This window comes from Macrobrachium rosenbergii, chromosome 48 (genome assembly GCF_040412425.1).
Source record: "Macrobrachium rosenbergii isolate ZJJX-2024 chromosome 48, ASM4041242v1, whole genome shotgun sequence".
Lineage (NCBI taxonomy): Eukaryota > Metazoa > Arthropoda > Malacostraca > Decapoda > Palaemonidae > Macrobrachium > Macrobrachium rosenbergii.
Window position 1 is genome coordinate 48,970,856 of NC_089788.1, and position 19,981 is coordinate 48,990,836.

The 19,981-nt window shown below is 42.7% G+C and overlaps 1 protein-coding gene across 1 annotated transcript in view; it reads right to left on the minus strand.

Moving 5' to 3' along the window:
- Positions 1-19,981, minus strand: part of LOC136831091 (probable E3 ubiquitin-protein ligase HERC1) — an 801,341-nt gene that overhangs the window by 642,984 nt on the left and 138,376 nt on the right. Inside the window, exons 11-12 of the mRNA XM_067091041.1 lie at positions 7,295-7,471; positions 6,271-6,405 (exon numbers count right to left, since the gene is read on the minus strand). Of these exons, the coding sequence (XP_066947142.1) occupies positions 6,271-6,405; positions 7,295-7,471 (312 nt within the window). The remainder of the gene's footprint in view (positions 1-6,270; positions 6,406-7,294; positions 7,472-19,981) is intronic.

The following is a 19,981-nucleotide window of genomic DNA, read 5'->3' on the forward strand; positions in this document are numbered from 1 at the left end:
GCAGACCTACACATTACCTGCGCTACAGCAAATTGCTCAGTCTGCTTTTCACCTGTGGATGGTTCATAACTACCTGCCATGAGCCAGAAGGCATAAAGGAGAATTTGATTGGTTGCTGGACATGCATGAAATATGCATATGCTCCTGGCAGCAAGTTTAAATGATGAAAGAGCTCACTTTTAAGCTGTCTCTTTGAGTTATAGGTTCCAATAGGAGTATGGAAGAAGGAGACTACTGTACATCATTCCAGCAAAACTAAGGCAGTGTTTCCATTCCTCTCTAAGCAGAATCCACATTTGGGTCAATACTCAAAAAGCAGTTGATTCTATAAACTCCCACTTCAACTCCTTCGATGGAGACGGAGAGTCTTGCCTTGGGAGAGACATCACTGATACCCATCTTGAAGCGGATATAGCCACTGAAATTTCCCTCTGAATCCAGAAGATCTAGGGAACAGTCTTCTGTTTTATATGAGAGAGATACTTCAGATGAGAATCTTGCCCTTCCTAAGCAGCAATCATGTACTGAGGGGACACTGATAGGGTCCACCTAACCCCATCTGAAGTGTCTGCACCTTCTACGGGGATAGTGATTTATCCTGGACTTCTACACTGCCAAGCAGCGGTGATATGACTGCCTTGGCTCACTCAGTTCATGCAGGCTTCCCTGATAGGTTAGGTTAGGACTTGCTGTACTTTCTATACTGCCAGGCAGTGACGATACTACAGTACTGCCTTAGCTCATCTGTTCATGCAGATTCCCTGATAGGAAATTCCGCTTGCTGTACTTTCTATACTGCCAGGTAGTGGTGATGCATCTACCTTGGCTCAATCAGTTTATGCAGGCTTCCCTGATAGGAAATTCAGCTTGGCTCATCAGTTTAGGCAAGCTTCCTTGATGGGGAAATTCCTCTTGCAGTACTTCCAGAATTCCAGAAGGAAATCATGAGCAGTACCAAGGATGACCCCATAAGAGTGTAACCCCTTTGAGGACTGACTTGCTACTGAGCATCAGTATATGAGATGCTATCCATGATTCTCAAGAGGAATTCAGGTCTGTCCTGGATTTGGAATCAGGTGTGATATGTAAAAATTTCTCAGATTTTAAACTAGAGGATAGAGAGGCTGCACAGTCTGCCCAGGCAGAGATAGGTTTCTCAACAAAAATCTTAGGTAATGAGAACAGGGTAATAAAAAATCCAAGCCAAAAAAGTAGTTGAATCAGTTGTCTAGATCCCCATTGAAATCAGAATGGATAATATAAGACAGCCTACTCACTCCCAGAGTTCCCACTAGTAACAATACCAAGACCAGGTCGGAAAATAAAACCTCAAATCAGAATGTAGAAAGGGCACCAATATCTGCCCCTGAGAATGATACTGGTAATCCTTGGCAAGATGCCTCAAAGTGAATCCTTTCACCAGATGGAAGATGCCTCATTAATGAAAAGAAAACTGATTGAGGTTGAGCATATAAAATTTTAGGACAGAGTGCCTTTCCCAGAATGGTGCTTGGTCCCTCCTTCAATAGGAATTCAGAAACTGTTGAAGGAGACACTTACCCTGCCTAATAATACAGCAATGAAAGTCAAAGAAGCAACCATAATGTAAGCCACAGAAGCAACCTTTCTCCAGTTTAATGGAAAATATAGTACAACAATTTTACAAAACCAATAACATCTCTGGGAGGCATCAGCCTTCTGTCTCTTTACTTTTGAAACAATCAATCATGTGAAGACGGAATTTCAGAATATTGTGGTGACTGGGAAATGAGTTTATGGCACAAATAAAGTCATTTGTCTCCACCATCCCAGTACCTGGTGGCGCCACAAAGGAATGGGCAACATTTGCCCTCCCTTATGAGAGGGCAAAGCTTCTATTAGACTTAGCTACCCAGCAGTTTGGGACCCCTACAAGAAAAATCTCAAGACAGCCATGGCTGAATTTTATGCTACACTCCAACAATTATAGAGCTTCCAGAGTCTTCCATAACAATGTAAACTTCAGGAGCCAAAACACTTATGTGGACCCTATGGAGGGCACTCGACAACTTTCTGGAGCGTCTCATTAAGGCTTGAAAAGAAGCATTGGTGGATTCCAACATTTCACTCCCTATTGTAACCTCCCTATTGCATTCTTCCCCTATCTGTTGGGACCTTTTTTGAAGAGTCTGCTGTTGCACAACTCACTGAACGAGCCTGACAACAGAATTGCACAATATATACTGTTCTTGAAAAAGGGGAATCTGGGAAACAATACCCTTGAGAGTTTCCCCTTCCTTAGCCTAAGAAAGCTTGGCGTGAATCACAGCCCTACAAGTCTCCAGTCACTATTAAAGGACCCTTCTGACAACAGAAGAAAGGAAAACAATAGTATCAGTACCTCTTTCAAAGTGGACAAGACACTCCTACCAGGGAAATTAAAAATCAAATCCTGGACTGCATATTACAAGGAAGGGAAGAGGTGGAGCCCAAAAGGACTTTAATGCTTAGGGTTGTCTTCTAAAGCATAACATGCAGTGGAAGTCCTTCCCTTGGGGACAGTATATTTTCAATGGGCTAGGGTTGAGATGGTCTCACCCTCCCCCTCCTCTAAAGTAGTTTTTTCTCCAAAAACCAGACCCCTTTTAAAAAGGGCCATAGAGAAAGACAGCTTTATTTGCCACCACCATTCAGCATTCCCAGGAGGCATTCCTACCAACAAAGGGTGATCCTTGACCCATTAAATTTGAACAAACATATTGTCTGCATAAATTTTTATACATACTGTATTACATATTTATTTTATGGGAGCTCAGGAACGAAGGATTTAAAGTGGTGGACTACCTAGAGTTGGCTAATCTGAGGAGCCACCACAGAAGGGTGCTGACAAAACCTGTGAGTGGTAGTTGACACACTGCAGCCAAAAGGTTTCTTAATAGGAACAAGCCCCGCCTTACATCCAACAGACTTTTTCTAAGGCTGAGACTTTTTTGGGCTACTCTTCGTGACCAGCTGTCTCTTCCCAACAGCACTCAAACCAGAACAAGGAAGGACCTGAGAAGATTATCTGCACAGCCCAGCTTTTCCAGACAACACTTGGAACGAAGTCTAGGACTGTTACAGTTTGGGTCCATGGTAGATCTAATCTTGCGATTGTACCTGCAGGATTTAAACAAAGTCTGGCTCTCACATGCCAGGGAAAGGCTTTTGCAATTGCCTTCATGTGAGATTGGTAAGATACTCTGTCCATGGACCTGGAAGGGGTCTCTGGCAAACAGGCCAACCTGACTCCACTGCTTGTTTGAGTGATAATACATACGGATGCCTCCTTGAAAGGTTGGAGAGGCCATTGGGAAGATTGTCAGTTAAGGGGAAGATAGTCACCTGTTCTAAGGGAGTGTCATACCAGCTTCCTGGGGCTATTGGCTGCCTTTCCATCTCAGTAAACTGAAACCTCCAAAGGGACCCACATTTTGTTGGTCCTCGACAATATGACTGAAATGTCCTATATCAAGAGGTCAAGCTCACGCTGAGCTCCTCTCAAGTCAGTAATTGCTAACATGCTTCCACATTCAGAAGCGGACTGGTTTGCCACATGCGAGAACCATCAACTTCCAGTGTATGTGTCTCTGAACCTGGACATTTAGGCAATAGCAGGAGATGCATCCTACAAGACTGGAATGAATGGTGGGTGATATACCTTTTTCCTTCATTGTTCCAGATCTTGAAAGCTTTCAGCAATCCACTAGCTCTCAACAGAGCTGCTTGCCTAGTGGCCCTGAATTAGCCCAACATTCACTGGTTTTTTTTTCTTCAACAACAGGCGAGAGAACAGATTCCATTGCCTTCCATTGTTTATCCCAGGCAAAAGGAGGGGAAATCATATACGTATCCTCCTTTCTGAGCCATGACCTTTACGTGGAATTTTAAATCTAGTCTATCGTGAAGATTATTTGACTAACACTGCTAGGTAGCCGGTGCAAAAACTACATTCTTCGTATATCCGACATACTAATCCGTATGGAAAATGTGGTTAGATTACCTCCACACTGAGAGCCCAGTTAAAATCTGTTGAAATAGTTATACATTTTATCATCTTGTGAGGTAAAGCGCCTTGCTATTTCAACAATCATAGCACACATGGCAGAATTGGCAGAACCCTTGCCTTATGGTTTTGGAACTGATTCTAATACAGAAAATGTTAATTCCTTTCTCCAGTCCTTTACACTGCAAAGGTCAGCTCCTGCAAGGTTTCCCATTACCTGCCATCCACTTAATTCATAGGCCCAATACGACAACCACTCATATGCTCCAAAAGGCAGTCTTCTTGACTGCTTTGGCAGCAGGAGCTAAGATTAGTGTACTGGGCTCTCTTAGACAAGGACAACATTTCACCATTCATGCACCTAGTTGTCATTTACTATTGTCTCTTGGTCTATCATTCCTGGCCAAAAATGAGGACCTTATTACAGGGAAAACCCCCTTTTCTGATAAAGGAACTCAGTATTTCATATAAATATTATGCTCAGTTCTAGTACTTAAGGTTTACCTAGATGTCATGGCAAACATCCCAGATGGTCCTATTTTTTCTTATACCCTAGCACAAACAAACCACTCTCTCTACATGGGCTAAGAATTATCTTAGTGGCCCTCATTAGAAAGGCAGACCCTCACACCTTTCCTAAGTCACTACATCCAAAAGGTGAGTACATCGTTAACTTTCTTCAGATATGTTTCCTTTAAAGAAGTCTTCGAGTGTACAGAGTGGTTATTAGAGGCGGTATATTCCTGAACTGGTGAAGGCCTAATAATCCTGCAGCCAGACCCGATATAATCAGGTAAGTCACTTGTAAAGCTACAAGAGATAATGCATTTATAAGTTCATGTGTTTCCTGTTCGTTACTGCCAGACCCTAATGGGTATCTGGAATAAAGAAAACGGTTGATAACCTGTGACTTTACCTTGAATCAAAAATTCATTAAACATTATTGCTATGAGAGTGGTGGTCATGCTGAGATATAGCTGGGGAAGGTGCAATAATACCACAGCCAGACCCTACATAATTAGCTAAGTCACATTCACCACAGAATAATAATACATGTTTTGGTTTGTGTGTTGTTTCCCATTTTTTATTGCCAAACCTTAAAGGTATCCAGAATAAAGAAAATGGTTAATAACCTAAGGTCTTGCTGTAAGGGGAATTTCTCAAGCATCCAGATAGAGTCTGGTTATTAACAGCACAAGGATTTTGGTGGCAACGGGAGATAGCCAATGGGGAAGGAGGTGGGCGGAGTTCAACCGGGCTTCCCCCAACTTTGTCAGACAGGAAAAAATTTATTAATTAGTTAGTAGCCATTTCGTCACCTGTCAATTTCTTCTGTGAGCCCTTTTGAGGACAAACAGTGCCTACGCTGTCAAAAGACAGATTTTGACCTTGGAAAAACCTATTTTTGGTAGCCACTGTGAGTCCTCAAACCCAACCACTTTCCCTGATGAAAAGGCATGGGACAGGGGTGAACATTTATCTTGCACAGACCTGTTGTGTAATGAGGAAGATGGCCAACACACGCTCTTGTCACATCTGTGCAAGTGAGAGAGAGAGAGAGAGCCCAGGCAGTTGCTGTAGGGCAGAAGATAGAGTCCACCTGTCCTGAGTCCTTTATATTGTATCACTGTGACAACAAACAAACACTATTCTGGCTCATGCCAACTATAAGAGAATTCTTTGTAATTGGCTGGTCTGTCTTATGAAGTCCTGGGGGGACCATGAGAGTGTAACTCCTTTGAAGACCAACAGCAATTACCGAAAATAGGTTTTTCCTATGTCAAAAACTGTTTTTTTTTTTAAGTTGCATTTTTTATGCCAGCAAATATATTTGACATTTGACAAGGAATAACTGAGCCTATACTTGTCTACTGATTGCAACAGAGATTTGACAATCCTGTCACTGTACTTTTGATTTTAGACATACCTGTTTCTTTGAAATGACCAAAGAGTAAAGAATAAAGTTTCAGGGAATATTATCTATACACACTAAAAGAAAAAGTACTTTAAAATTTAATTAAGAGTGACTTTTTTTTATAAAATTATAATCAAAATGATTTACCCTACTGCTTCATCCAAAAGACCCAACCTTGATACTTATTTTTACTGACAACTAAAATGTTTGTAATTCTCAAAGGGTATTCGTATGTTTACAATTTGAAAAAAAATCTACAAAACTTGTAACTAATTTAAGAATACCATACAGGGGCAGTACTGTATAGTTATTCCAAACAGTAGGAACCTACCAGAGCCAAATGACCAAACAGTTCTTCCATCTGCAGACAATGCTAGTGTATGAGCACTACCACAAACCACTTGTCCAACACCTGATATATCCCTTACTAACGTTGGGATATTACGACTTGTGCTATCCCCGTGTCCTGGTGAAGTAAGAAATACACATAAGTGAAAAATTTTGTACTTTAAAAACTTACGAACATGTAATTTCACATAGGCAATCTGCTACTTTCAAAGAATGGACATCACTCCAAATTGATTAGACTAATGTTGGGAATTATTAGTGGCTATCAAATAAGAGTGAACTAGCCCCAAAAGGTAGAGGGGCAAGCATTTTAGTCATTTTAACTAATAGTTTTGCCATGGAACATTTTTGGAGCATTGTATCCTACAGGATACATAAATAATGTACTGCATAAGCTGAACAGTGGAATGAGTTAGAAGCAGCTTTATATATCCTTTATGAGATCCAAGGCATCTGTAAGTGACTCATGAAGGGAGAAGTTCATGACACTCATCACCTACTAGAGACTGTAATTCAAATTATATCAGCCATTCAGAAGGAAGACAGAATCTTCAATAATTTTGGCTGCGAATATCTACCATCAATTAAAATTACTATACATAAAATAAAGATACTGTAGGACACAGAAATGAAAACCTATATAGTATTATCATCAAGTAATAAATTTGCAAAATCCTGACAATGATGATGAAACAAAAGAAAGGCGGAACAAGCAAATTACAGTACAGGTCTATTACTCTAGTCTGAATAGTGGCTACATAAAGGTAAAGTCATCATATGAATAAGCTGCAGTATAATACCCAGCAGTTTCCAGTCCCTTTTGTAAACAGTTAATCCAAATTTAGTAGTTCCTCACTAGCAGCCTTAAGACAGCTTCATCAATTCTGAATGATTCACTGCCCCTTTAGTATTAAGAAATATAATTACATTCCTATAGGGACATATTATATTTCATGAAAATGACACATTCAAAGACTTATGTAGTTTCAAGTAATAAAATCACTTACCAAGGCGGCCATAGTCCCCTTCTCCCCAGGTATATAACTCTCCTTCCTGTGTAACGCACGCAGAGTGCCTATATCCAGCTGACACCCACCGTACTATCTTTCCACACAGTGGCCCAGCTATGGCTCTAGGATATTTCTGAGTTACATTGTTTCCATGACCTAATTTTCCATAATCCCCTAGAAACAAAAATAAAATCACAATTTTCACAATTTAATTTCTTGGATGTTAAAATACTGCTAAGCAAATACCCTAAACACTGAAACTGGAGAGATAAAAAAATAAATGTGAAAGGCTGTAGCATACAAATGAATTAAAGAACTGTACACCGTATTATGGTTACTACATGTTTTAACAAGTGAACTATAAAAACATCCAGTATCTATATAGCAAAACATCAATATTTCTATTCATTTGCACACAAAATTTTCACTTTAGATTCACTTTGGTCTAAAAATAAAAGTATTGCTTTGCAAATGGAAAGATAAGAGGTTCTTTAGCAGCTTAGAATCTTAAAAATTCAATCACTCCAAGTCTACTAGCTTTATCCACAAACTAGCAGCAACCAATTATTTGATAAAAGCTTACATTCTTAAAGACCGTCTCAATATGGTATGGACTAAATATGGTAAAGAATTCATCACAGTTTTGCCAATTCTGATACCTGAATTTGAATTGCCAGCTGAGCAGCAGTGGGTCATATGTGATGATGCCAAACTGCTGCCCATACTCTTGTGAGCACTGGTGTATGGTAACCAGTGTATTGTACAAAAGATTGTGTATTATTATGAGAAGAGTTTGCAACCTAAGTAAGATGCCTTGCTTCACTTGGCCATTCTTCATTTTCACAAGATAAGCACACAGCATTATGTTTTGAAATAAGTATTTAAACAAGCCACTTAGAATATTATATGGAATTGATTTCTGCTATAAGGAATTAACTCTTACATTTCAAAAATGACATTTTTATAATAAAATAAAGTTTTATACATACTTACCAAGTCATTATATAGCTATCAGTTTCTAGTATCGGCAGCCAAAATTTAAAACTCACGGTAGTGATTCCTTTGTTTTGGTGTAGGTAAACAACCCTGCACACTTTTGGGGAAGAACAACAACTGAGCAAAGACCTTCTATTTGTTTGTGCCATTATGCCCATGCGAGGGGAGGCTGGCAGGCTCCAGTCTGTAATTACTTGGTAAGTATATATAAAACCTTGTTTTATTATAAAAATGTCATTTTAATATAAGTAACTTACCAAGTAATTAAAGAGGTGATTCCACATTGACAGGAGGTGGGATACATGGAATTCTACCCCAAAACATTAGATAATGTAATGAATTCAAGAATAGAAAAATTGCTAGCACTGGGACAATGCTCATTGTTTCCTTACCTGGTAAGAGAGCTGCTGCATAAAGATACTGCCTCTGGTTGACACTCATCTTACTCAGTAGGGGAGCTGTGGTATAGCCATGGATCGCCTGCTACATCAGTGGGAGCTTTGCAGTGAAGGACATCTCTGAATGCTAGTAAAGCATACAAAATTGCCCCTGCCCAGGGAACAGTACCAACACAAATCAACAAGACAACATTGTTGTTACCTGCACCATAAAATCAAAAACACCATCCCCCCAACCATTAAAAAATTGGTGGGTATCCAAGTACATAGTAGCCTCAGACTCCTCTAGAACTCAACACCCTAGTTCAAGGTGAAGAGAAAGGATGGAAGGGATGCTTCCTACATTCCCTCCCCCAACACCATGCCAGCCACCAATAAAGGACCCAAGGTACTGCACTCACTAATAACTGTTTCTACGTCCCTTAAATAATGGGATGCAAATACTGATTTACGCCTCCAATACGTTGCTTGGAGAATGTCTGCAAGAGAGAGGTTGTATTTAAATACTAGGGATGTAGCCACCATCCTGATTTCATGTGCTTTAACCTTCAAAATAGGTAAAAGCTCTTCTCCTACTTGAGAATGGGCTTCTCGAATGAGGTCTCTTAGGAAAAAAACAAAAACGCATTCTTCGTAATAGGATGAGAGGGGTCTTTAACCGAAGTCCATAGGTTACTGGAAGGCCCCTAATCTTCTCGGTCCTTTATAAGTAAAACTTTAGAGCCCTCACAGGGCAAAGAGCTCTTTCTTCATCCTCTGATCCTAGTATTCCTCCCAAATTCTTGATATTAAAAGAATGAGGCCAGGGCTTAGACAGATTCCCATTCTTCGCGAGAAAACCAAGAGTGTATGAGCAGATTGCATCTCCTCCAGAGAACCCGATCATCCTTTTATCAATGGCCTGTATGTCAGCGACCCTTTTAGTTGTCGCTAAGGCCACCATGAAGAGGGTCTTCTTAGTCAGATTCCTGAATGAAGTGGTGTTGAGAGGCTTGAAAGGTGGACCGGAGAGCCATTTCAAGACCATGCCTAAGTTCCAAGATACTGGATCTGTACTCCTCTGCTTTCCTGTATTGAAAGATCTAATCAAATCAGAGAGGTCCTGGTTTGAGGATAAGTCCAGGCCCCTGTGTCTGAAAACAGAGCTAAGCATGGCCCTGTAGCCCTTTATAGTGGAAGAGGACTAGCCTCTGGAGGTTCTTAGAAACAAAAGGAAATCTGCAACCTTTGTTAGAGCTGTTTTAGAAGAAGAGATGCCATTCCTTCTGCACCAAGTGTGGAAAATGGACCACTTATTCTGGTATACACTGCAGGAAGACTGGCGTCTGCATTTCGAAATAGCTTCTACAGCTGCTCTCAAAAATCCCTTAGCTCTGAGGAGTTTCTTGACAGTTTGTAGCCTGTCAGAGCTAGAGCAGACAACCCTTGATGGAACCTCCTGAAGTGGGGTTGTCTGAGAAGATTGTGTTTTTAAGGGAGCAGCCTCGGGAAGTCTACCAGAAGCACCATGAGATCCAGAAACCACTCCTTTAGTGGCCAAAATGGGGCAATCAGTATCACTGATACATTCTGGTGGGATTGGAATTTGTTCAATACTTCCCATATCATTCCGAAGGGGGGGAAGGCATACAGATCCTTGATGGACCAGTCTTGAAGCATTGTGTCCGTCACCCATGCTAAAGGATCTGGAACTGGTGAGCAAAAGAGAAGGAGACAATGGCTTCTGGAAGTCGCAAAGAGGCCCGGAGCTGGTCTTCCCCACAGTCTCCACAGAGCTGAACAGACTAAAGGTCCTAGAGTCCACTCTGTGCAGATGACTTGACTGCCTCAGCTCAGCTGATCGGCCAGCACATTCAGTCTTCCTTGGATGAATCTTGTCAATATTTTTGTCTGATTCCAGCCCGTCCAGAGGAGAAGATCCCTCTCTGCCTCGCAGAGTGAAAAGGAATGAGTTCCTCCCTGTTTGCTGATGTATGACAGGGCTGTGGTGTTGTCCAAGTGGACTGCTCCTGTTTTGTCGTACACCTCTAAAGCAAAGACTTGCAGCCCTAAGTGAACTGCCTTTATTTCTCTCGCATTTATGTGCCATTCCCTTTGCTCTTGCTACCATGTCCCAGAGACTTCCCTGTCTCACAGGAGAGCGCCCCAGCCCAAGTCCGATGCATCAGCATAGAAGTTTAAGTCGGGGTCTGAGGAAATATGGACTTCCCTTCTGGCAACCTGCCTTCTGACCTCCATCAAAGCAGTGTTTCTTGATGTTCTGAGTCACCGGAAATACGAACAAATCTGGATGACTTTTCTTGTCCCAGATGGCTCTGAAGAAGAACTGTAGAATTCTCATATGAAGTCTCCCCTGCGAGGCAAACTGTTCTATAGAGGCTAACATCCTAAGAAGACTCATCCACCTGTTGGCCGAGACAGTTTGAAGAGAGAGAAATTTGTCTACCGTTCGTAGACAGGACTCCACTCTCTTGGGGGATGGAAAAGCCTGAAAAAGATGAGAATTCAGAGTCATTCCCAAATGAACTATCTCCTGTGACGGAGCCAGCTGGGACTTCTGACAATTGATCAACAATCCTAAATCCTGGGTTAGAAGAAGTGTCTTCTGAAGGTCCTCCATGCATTGTTCATTCGTTGGGGAAAGAAGGAGTCAATCATCTAGGTACAGCACAATGTTGATCCCCATGAGATGGAGCCATCCTGCCAAGGGGGTTAAGAACCGGAGTAAAAACTGGAGAGGCCATCGATAGTCAAGACATAGAGCCTGAAATTGGAAGACCTGGTCCTGAAATACCAATCTTTGGTACTTTCTTGAGTCGGGTGTATGGGGACATGGAAGTAAGCATCCTTCAAGCCTATTGAGACCATCCAGTCCATCTGACGAATAGACGAAAGAATGGGACGATTCATCTCCATATGAAACTTTGTTTTCTGAACAAATATGTTCAAGGCACTGCCTTGAACATATTTGTCTCCATCCTCCCGATGACTTGGGGAGTACAAAAAGGCGATTGTAGAACCCCTCCGAGCTTACATCTGTGGCTACCTCTACTGCCCTCTTCTCGAGGAGGGAGTGCATTTCCTCTGTAAGAGTTGAAAACCTCTTTGAGCTCAAAGGTAGGCAGTCAAGACGATGGGCTTCTTGACTAATGGAGGTCTTTCTCTGAATGGGACTGAGCAGCAGAACTTTAAGAATTCCACAACACATTGTTCTGCCCCTTTCTTGCTCCAACTCTCCCAAAAGAAGAGGAGCCTGGCACCCACTGGGGCACAGAGGACACTGGCTTCATTTCCTGGAGGAAGACTTGGCTGAAGATTTCTTGAAGGAATGGGAGGTGAAACGAACATTCGCTCGTTCTCTTGATTGAGACCTTTGCCTGCTCCCATGAAAAGGAAAGGGCTGCAGAGGGGAGGCTGACCTGGAGCTAAAAGAGGCAAGCTCCTTAGGGCACCTTGAAGATTGCACCAAAAGATCTTGTGTAGATTTCTTTTGTAATACATATGCAATCTCATTAACCACCAACTGCGGGAATAAGAAATCTCGCACTAGACGGGAGAACAGAAGGGCAGACTTCTGGGCTGTGTTGACTCCTTTTGTAGTGTATGAGCACCAAAGCTCCCTCTTCTTCAAAATCACCATGGCCAACTCTCGAAATCTGTCTTTAATCCCTTTATCTGTCCAGGAGAGGACACCAAGTAGATCCAAAGAGAATTCTGTCAGAAAGGAAGGGTGTTCCTGAATCTTCCTAGCTAGGGCGCCCACCAACCAGTCTAAAAAACTGACCACTTTGAATATCTTAAACACTTGAGCAAATGATCGAGCTCGGCTGAAGAGAACATTATTTTGGCTGCCGAACAGGCTGACCTTCAGAAAGAGTCAATAAGACTGGAGATCTCCCTGGGAAGAGGCAGCCACACTCAAGGAGCTTCTCCAGTGGCGTAACACAAATATCTTCTGCTTAACAGTCTTGTAGGGGGGAGTAGCTGAAGCAAGCCTTCCCTTTCTCCCTCTTGTCCAAGAGGCAGGTCTCCAGCTTGCTCAGAGCCTTCTTTGCCGAGGTAGAGAGCACCATTTTAGGCAACCTGGACAACTCCACCAGAAGATTGCTCATCTGAAAGGTAGATGCAGGTGAAGACAGAGCAGCTGGAGAGAAGAAGATAGGAAAGCTGCAGAGAAGCCGCCACAACAGCGCTGCATATGCAGAGGGAGAAGTCTTCCTCTGGATCCTTTGTTATGCAGTGAATAAGTATGAGATTCACTGATCGGGATTATGAGAGAAAGAGAGAGAGAGAGACGATGTTTATAATTTAAAATGATGAGCCATGAGACCAAGTAAATTGAAGTGTAACCATAACAAACCTCCAAGATGTGGGAAAGGAAGGAGGAGTTAGAGGATAGACTAAGAAGTGAAAAGGTCAGCAAAATTGACCTGATTTGTCCTTGCCAAAAGTGGGAGTTAAGATTGAACCATTAAGAGTAAAGTAGACGTCCTCAAGGATGCGGAGTTTTATTCAACATAGGTCCAGAGTTCATTCTGATCAATTTTTAGCCAGAGTTACTTGAAAACCAAATTGGGTAGGATTGTGTCACTCGCTCCTCTCTTAACATCAAGAAATTTCTAAGTCCAGTGTGGCTGGCCGTGTGAAATAGTTTAGGTTAAGAATAAACTTATGAAAAACCGTGCCCGGTGAATTCTTACCCCCTCCTGGAAAAGTAGAAAGTATTAATAGACAATTTCAACCTAACTTACCGAGTCCCCTGCGTTACTATCAAGTGAAAGTCAACAGACAGAAACGGAGTCATTCATATGTGGTGCAACGCAATACAAAATAAAGTGCACCGCATAACACCTTATCCATCTCCTCCTCGACCAATGACACAGGCGACAAGGACAAATCTCTAGCAGGTTTCACAGTAGAAGGAAGTTTCTTTAAAACTCCAAAATATCATCCAGTCTTTGCTGAATGGGGGCAAGCAATGGGTCCATGACTGAAGGCACCGAAGCCTACTGCGGAGATGGCACCACAGAAACCTGAACTGGCGTTGAGCACTTAAAAGAAGAGACTGGGTGGTCAAGCACTACTGTGCAATGAAAATTCTCCAAATGAGCAGGCACTGATGGGCACTTGGAAGCTACTAGGCGCTCGGAAGCTACTGGCTGCTTGGCAGCCACTGGGCACTTGGGAGTCACTGGGCACTTGGAAGCCACTGAATGCTTTGGTGCCAATGGGCGCTCGGGCGCTACCGGACACTCGGGTGCTACTGGAAACTCGGAAGCCAATGGGCGCTTGGAGACTGCTGCGCCAACTTGAACCACTGGGTGCTTGCACCTGGGAACGGCAGGAGAAATTTCAGGGGCAAAGCGCTCTGGGCTGTCCCAAAAACTGCAAGAAGGCACCAACTCCTTAACCTTCTTGTACAGCACCTGAGAAGAGCAAGGCAAAGCCACTGCAAACCTTTTCAGTGGTCTAGAAACATCACTAAAGTGCCATCGGCACCCCTGTTCAGGGCTGTAAGTCTCTGAACTAGAAGAAAGGCAGTGTACCTCCAAAAAGATGCCTTTCCACTGGCTGTCTGTCGTCATCTGGGACTTGACTACAGGTGTGACTGAGGGGCCGACTACCCATGGGCAGACCCCACTGACCTCCCTTGGGCCTCCAGTATGGTTTCTCCCTGGCTTAGGGGAGTATGCCAGGGACCTTTGGCTAGGAGAATCAGTGGGACGGGCAGCCAGTTCCTCCACTAATACTTCACTATCAATCACCTTATGCCCCATAAGGGTTTGAGCTGAAGCCCCTACCTGAGCCACAGTGTTCACTAACAGTTCGAACTTGTGATCGAATTTAGACTCGAGGTTGGCAATGGCATTGGGGTCGGGAGCTAGAGCGCTGGATAAAGGATCAGGTGGTACAGCTGACGAACTGGGAATGGGAGAAATTACAGGTAAAGATACGATAGGTACATCAATGGAAGACCTAGCAGATTCCTGACTAGCTACAGTCTTGTCATGCTTAATGGCTGCTTTTCTTTTTCTATCCCTCTCTAGCTTTGCTAAGTGAGATTTTAAAAACTTCCACTGCTTAGGATCCCAATCCCCACATCCAGCACATGATTTCTCTAACAAGCATACTGTACTTGACCCCTACAAATCGTGCACACTGTACGTAAGTCATATCTACTTGAGATTAACTCGTATTGCAGCCTTTGCTGCAATAAAACGTACTGCAATAAAACGTTAGTTAGTTGTACTTGTGTCTGACATCGTCGGCAAACAAGTCAATAAGCAAAGCCCAAAAAGTAAACAAGTCACAATCAGGCAGTCAATTCTGTGAAAAATTAAGGTTTTCAATTAAAACCCTATCTATCTAAACTGCCGAAAGGTTACTGAATGCAAAACACTTCACCAATTAGCCACAACCAGAAAATCACCAAAGTACTGAATTCCAAATTCAGCTGCTGCTCACAACCTATGTCATAAGCCAGTAGAAACAAATTGAAGCTCTTTGCTCAGTTGTTCCTCTTCTTCGCTGAAAGTGGGCAGGGTAATTTACTTACAAAAAACAAAAGAATTGCTACAGTATTCTCAAATTTTAGCTGCCGATACTTAAAACTGATAGCTATGTAATTACTTGGTAAGTTACTTATATAAATATGTATTTTTGATTTTTTGTTATGTTAGCTGCGTAGGTTTTATATCAAATGGTCTTAACCATCAACTGGCCTTTTCAAGGTGAGTAATCCCACAAATTTTGTGGAGTGATAATTCCACACAATAACTGAAAATCTATGAATAACTCTTGACTGCTCAAATCTTGTACTAAAACATTTTACCATAAACTTTACCATATTTTACATAAATAGTAAATTCTTTAAAAATCTACATACAGTACAATATAATACAGTACAATATACTTTTTAAAGTGTACAGTACAGTTCAAGTACAGCACAGTACAGTAAAGTATAATAATATAGAGTGAAAGAGAGAATACACAATCTGGTACTCTATTTTTTAGCCATACATACATTATATCACCTATAAAATAAAACAAAATGAAAAATATTACTGTAAATTAAAAAATGCATTTGCCTTATACTGTACATACATAAGGATATGTCAATATATATCCACTTCCACTAAAGTCTTTCAAATGACAACTCAGAGATATTAAATGATGATCATGATGAACGTGATGATGGAACACTAAGACTCTGATGCAGTTCTTGTTATACAGTTACTGCACTTACACATGAAGACACTCGCAAAAGACGCTTTTTAACCATAAAGCACTATTATCATTCATTCCATCCTAAGCAGAGGTGGTTCATTTGCTGTAACTTTTGAAAAAGGAATTGACTTTTGAGAATCATATATGTAATATTGCTTCCTCTGTTTCTCAAAAATTTGGCATCGTACAGCAATGTTTTTGAATGTTTCATAATGATAGTATTACATCTAAGTGTTTTAACTTTTCTGCTTCCTTGTTTGGAGTACTGCTCTCCTGTGTGGACTTTGGGTGCTGACTCTCATCTCAAACCCTTGGACAGAGTTATGTCATCAAGTCATGTATATTTTGCCAACTATTAACGTTGGCTTGTGGCACAGATGTAGAGTGAGTTCATTATGTTTGTTGCATAAAATGTACTACAACAGCAAACACCCTCTGCACTCTTCTTTACCTGACATAGCTGTTTTTGCTGACAACACTAGACAGGCTGCTGCTGCAAACACTGCTGTATTCTAATATGACAAATTTTTTATTAATATGCAGTTTTCATAGCTAACAAACCTCCAGTCTTAACGTGAGAATAAATAGGAATTGGTGGCATCAGGGTTTGGCCAATGGGATGAGCGAGAAGGCAACAGCCGACCTCTTCTAACACCATGATGCATCCAGTTTCCTCCTTACTGCCTTGCTGGTAGGGAATGTTGCTGCCCTTCCTGCCTAAAGCTGGTGTTTTCCTCTCTTGCCCACGTTTCTCTTGGTTTGACTTTTGCATTGTGATACAGTGCTATATTGTGTGTTTTTATGTGTATGTTTTGGCTTTTTGATGTGCAGACCAAAAACTCATCTTAGCCTGCTCCTAAGCCTCAGAGGAAATGTTCTGGAGTTGCTACCTGACCTTGCTCTCGTTTTCTTGCTGCTGCATAAGACTGATCCTCATTCTACTTGCAGCAGATGTTAATCCTTGCCACCAATGCCGTTCCTGGTCTCCTGAGCAATCTTTGCCAAGAAGAGGCAGCATAAGAGGAAGTCGGAGGTGTCATCTTAGGAAGGGTTCTCTCCTCCTTTGATGGATGCTTCTCAAGCTTCTCACTGTTCTACCTCTTCCTTCTTCATTCTTCCTCCAGTTGCTTCTTCTTCTTTGGAAGATTTTACCCCTTCCCATTCTTCCATGGCCTTGCCCTTGGAAGTTTTGCAAGAGGGGTCTGGAGATATCATCTCCTTGGCTGCCCCGCTCTCTCGAGGAGGGGGAGGAGAGGCAGTGCCATCTTGTTCTACTGTTTCAGGATCTGATGCGCAGAGGATGTCGGACATTTGGGCATCGTCAGGCCTACCAGGAGTACCAACCCTAGATGGCCTGTTACCCCATTTCATATCATCTCGCTTTCCAGTGTCGGCCGCCATGATAGTTCTCAGACCTGTTTATCCCCCATCAGGGTCTAGTGCTGCTGCTCCTGGCTCAACTCATCTGTCATCAGACTTACCAGAGCATCATTTTGGGTCAACTTCTGCTCAGGCAATGTCTTCCCTCGCTCCCAGCTTAGCTGCCATGACCATTTGCAGACGACCAGCGGCTCTCCAAGCTCCTGTGCCTAGGACCTCAGTTCCTGTCAATCCTCAACCATCACCAGTACATCCTGCTGTGATGACTTCTCCTCCTGCTCCATCTCCAGACTCGCTTGTTCAGGCTGTGGTTGACAGTCAACATTGTTTTTCGAGAGAGGTACAGACATGTTGTGAAGAGATGTCGTAGACTACCCTCTTTGTCCTCGTCTCCTTCGTCCTCATCGTCTTCTTTGCCTTCTTCGCCTGCCCGGTCTCCCATCAGACATTGCAGATTAGGGACTTCGTCACTGCTCCCCACCTGAGGAATCATAGGACCATTTCTGTTTCTTTGTCTTCCGACCACGTGCGTGACTCTCCCACTCACAAACATGTTTCTGTTGCTGAAGTTCCACGTCCGTCTGTCTCATGGCCCCAAAGAGTCTTATCCAAGAAAAATACTACAGTAGTTCCATCTTCCCCCCAATCATCCTGTGCAGGTTCGAAGGAAAAATGACAAGGCTCCTATCAAGAAGTCTCGTGTGGAGGAGTGTGACTCTATGATGATATCCCTTAAGAAAAAAGAAATGGCGTTTTTTGACAAGTGTCTAGAGGGATTCTTTATGAAACACCGCAGATTACTAAACTGTCCTCTAATTTTCTCAGTACAATGTAAATAGTGCCTGAGGGCTCATACTAGGCACAGGTCTCTTTCCTCCTCTTCCGTACCTAGGATATCCAATAAACTTTTAATTGTGAAAGAACAAGTCTAAGGATGAAATGGGTTTTCGTTCTTTGCTAAGAATCCTAACAAGAGGGAGCAAACTGCATCCCCTTGAGCAAAGCCAATCCTTTGGTCAATCGCATGAAGTTCACTTATTCTCTTTGCAGTGGCTAAAGCCACAAGAAAAATAGTCTTCCTTGTCAGGTCCCTTAGCGAGGAAGAATGCATGGGTTCAAAATGTGAACCAGTAAGCCACTTAAGGACTCCATCAAGATTCCAAGAGAAGGTCTCCTCCTTCTTGGACTTGGAGATATTAAAAGATCTAATAAGGTTGGACAAATCTTGATTTTTTTAAATGTTAAGCCGTCTATGGCGAAAAACAGAGCTAAGCATTGCTCTATACCCCTTTATTGTGGAAGCAGACAGGCCCCTAGAAGATCTCAAATAGAGGAGGAAGTCCGCTATTTGAGCGATAGATGCTTGAGAAGAAGAAACTGTTTATTCTACACCAAAGCCTAAACACTGAACACTTGGCCTGGTAGACTTTGTTGGAGGAGTTACGCCTACATTTGGCAATAGCCTCCACCGTTGATGTAGAAAATCCTTTCGCTCAGATGAGTTTGCAGACAGTCGAAAGCCTGTCAGGGCCAAAGAGGATAGACTTTGATGGAACTTCCTGAAGTGGGGTTGTCTGAGAAGACTTGGAATCTCAGGGAGGAGTTTGGGAATTCTACGAGGATATCTTGCAGGTCCGGGAATCACTCCTCCTGTGGCTAAAAGGTGGCCACTAGGGTCATTCTTATGTTGTGATGTGAGCGGAACTTCTTCAGCACTTCTTAGATCATCCTGAATGGTGGGAAGGCATAAAGATCCAGAATGGACCAATCTTGTATCAACGCATTTGTCGCCCAAGCTAGGGGGTCTGGAAAGGGGGAGCAGAACAGAGGCAAGCGGTTATTTCTGGATGTGGCGAATAAATCTATGGTCGGTTGACCCCATAGGCTCCAAAGGCTGGTACACACACACACACACACACACACGAAGATCTAGTGTCCATTCAGTAGGAAGAATTTGTTTTCGAAGGCTCAGTCTATCCACCAGAACATTGCACTTGCCTTGAATGAAACGAGTCACCAAATGAGTCTTTCTGGTCCACCCAGCATAGAATGTCCCTCGCTATCTCGCAGAGAGAAAACGAGTGAGTTCACTATTGATGTTTTATAAACGCCAAGGTTGTGGTGTTGTCCGCATGGAGCGTTACTGTCCTGTTGTGTACCTCTGATGCGAAGTGCTGTAGACCCAGATGGATCATTCTCAATTCCTTTAAATTGATGTGAAGTTCCTTTTCCTCTAGGGACCACTTTCTGGAGACTTCTAGGTTCCCGAGGAGAGCTCCCCAACCTACATGCAACACGTCGGAAAAGTAGTCTAGGTCGGGGCTCACCGGGAGGAGAGATTTCCCTTCCATCAGCTTTTCTTCGGACCTCCACTAACACAGGTCTTCCTTTATTTCTGAAGTTAACAGAAAGAAGTGACGGTCTTGATGAACCTTCTGATCCCAGCAAGTTCTTGGGTAAAACTGGAGCAGTCTCATGTGAAGCCTCCCTAGTTTGACAAATTGTTCCAGGGAAGCTAGAGTACCCAAGAGACTCATCCACTGAGTGGCAGAGCACGAGCTAAGTGAGAAGAACAGGTCTACTTTCCTCAGGCTGTCTCCCACTCTCCTGAGGGAAGGAGAAGCCCGAAAACTCAAATAAAGAATATTCTGAGTGAGGGTCATCTGTGACTTCTCGTGATTCA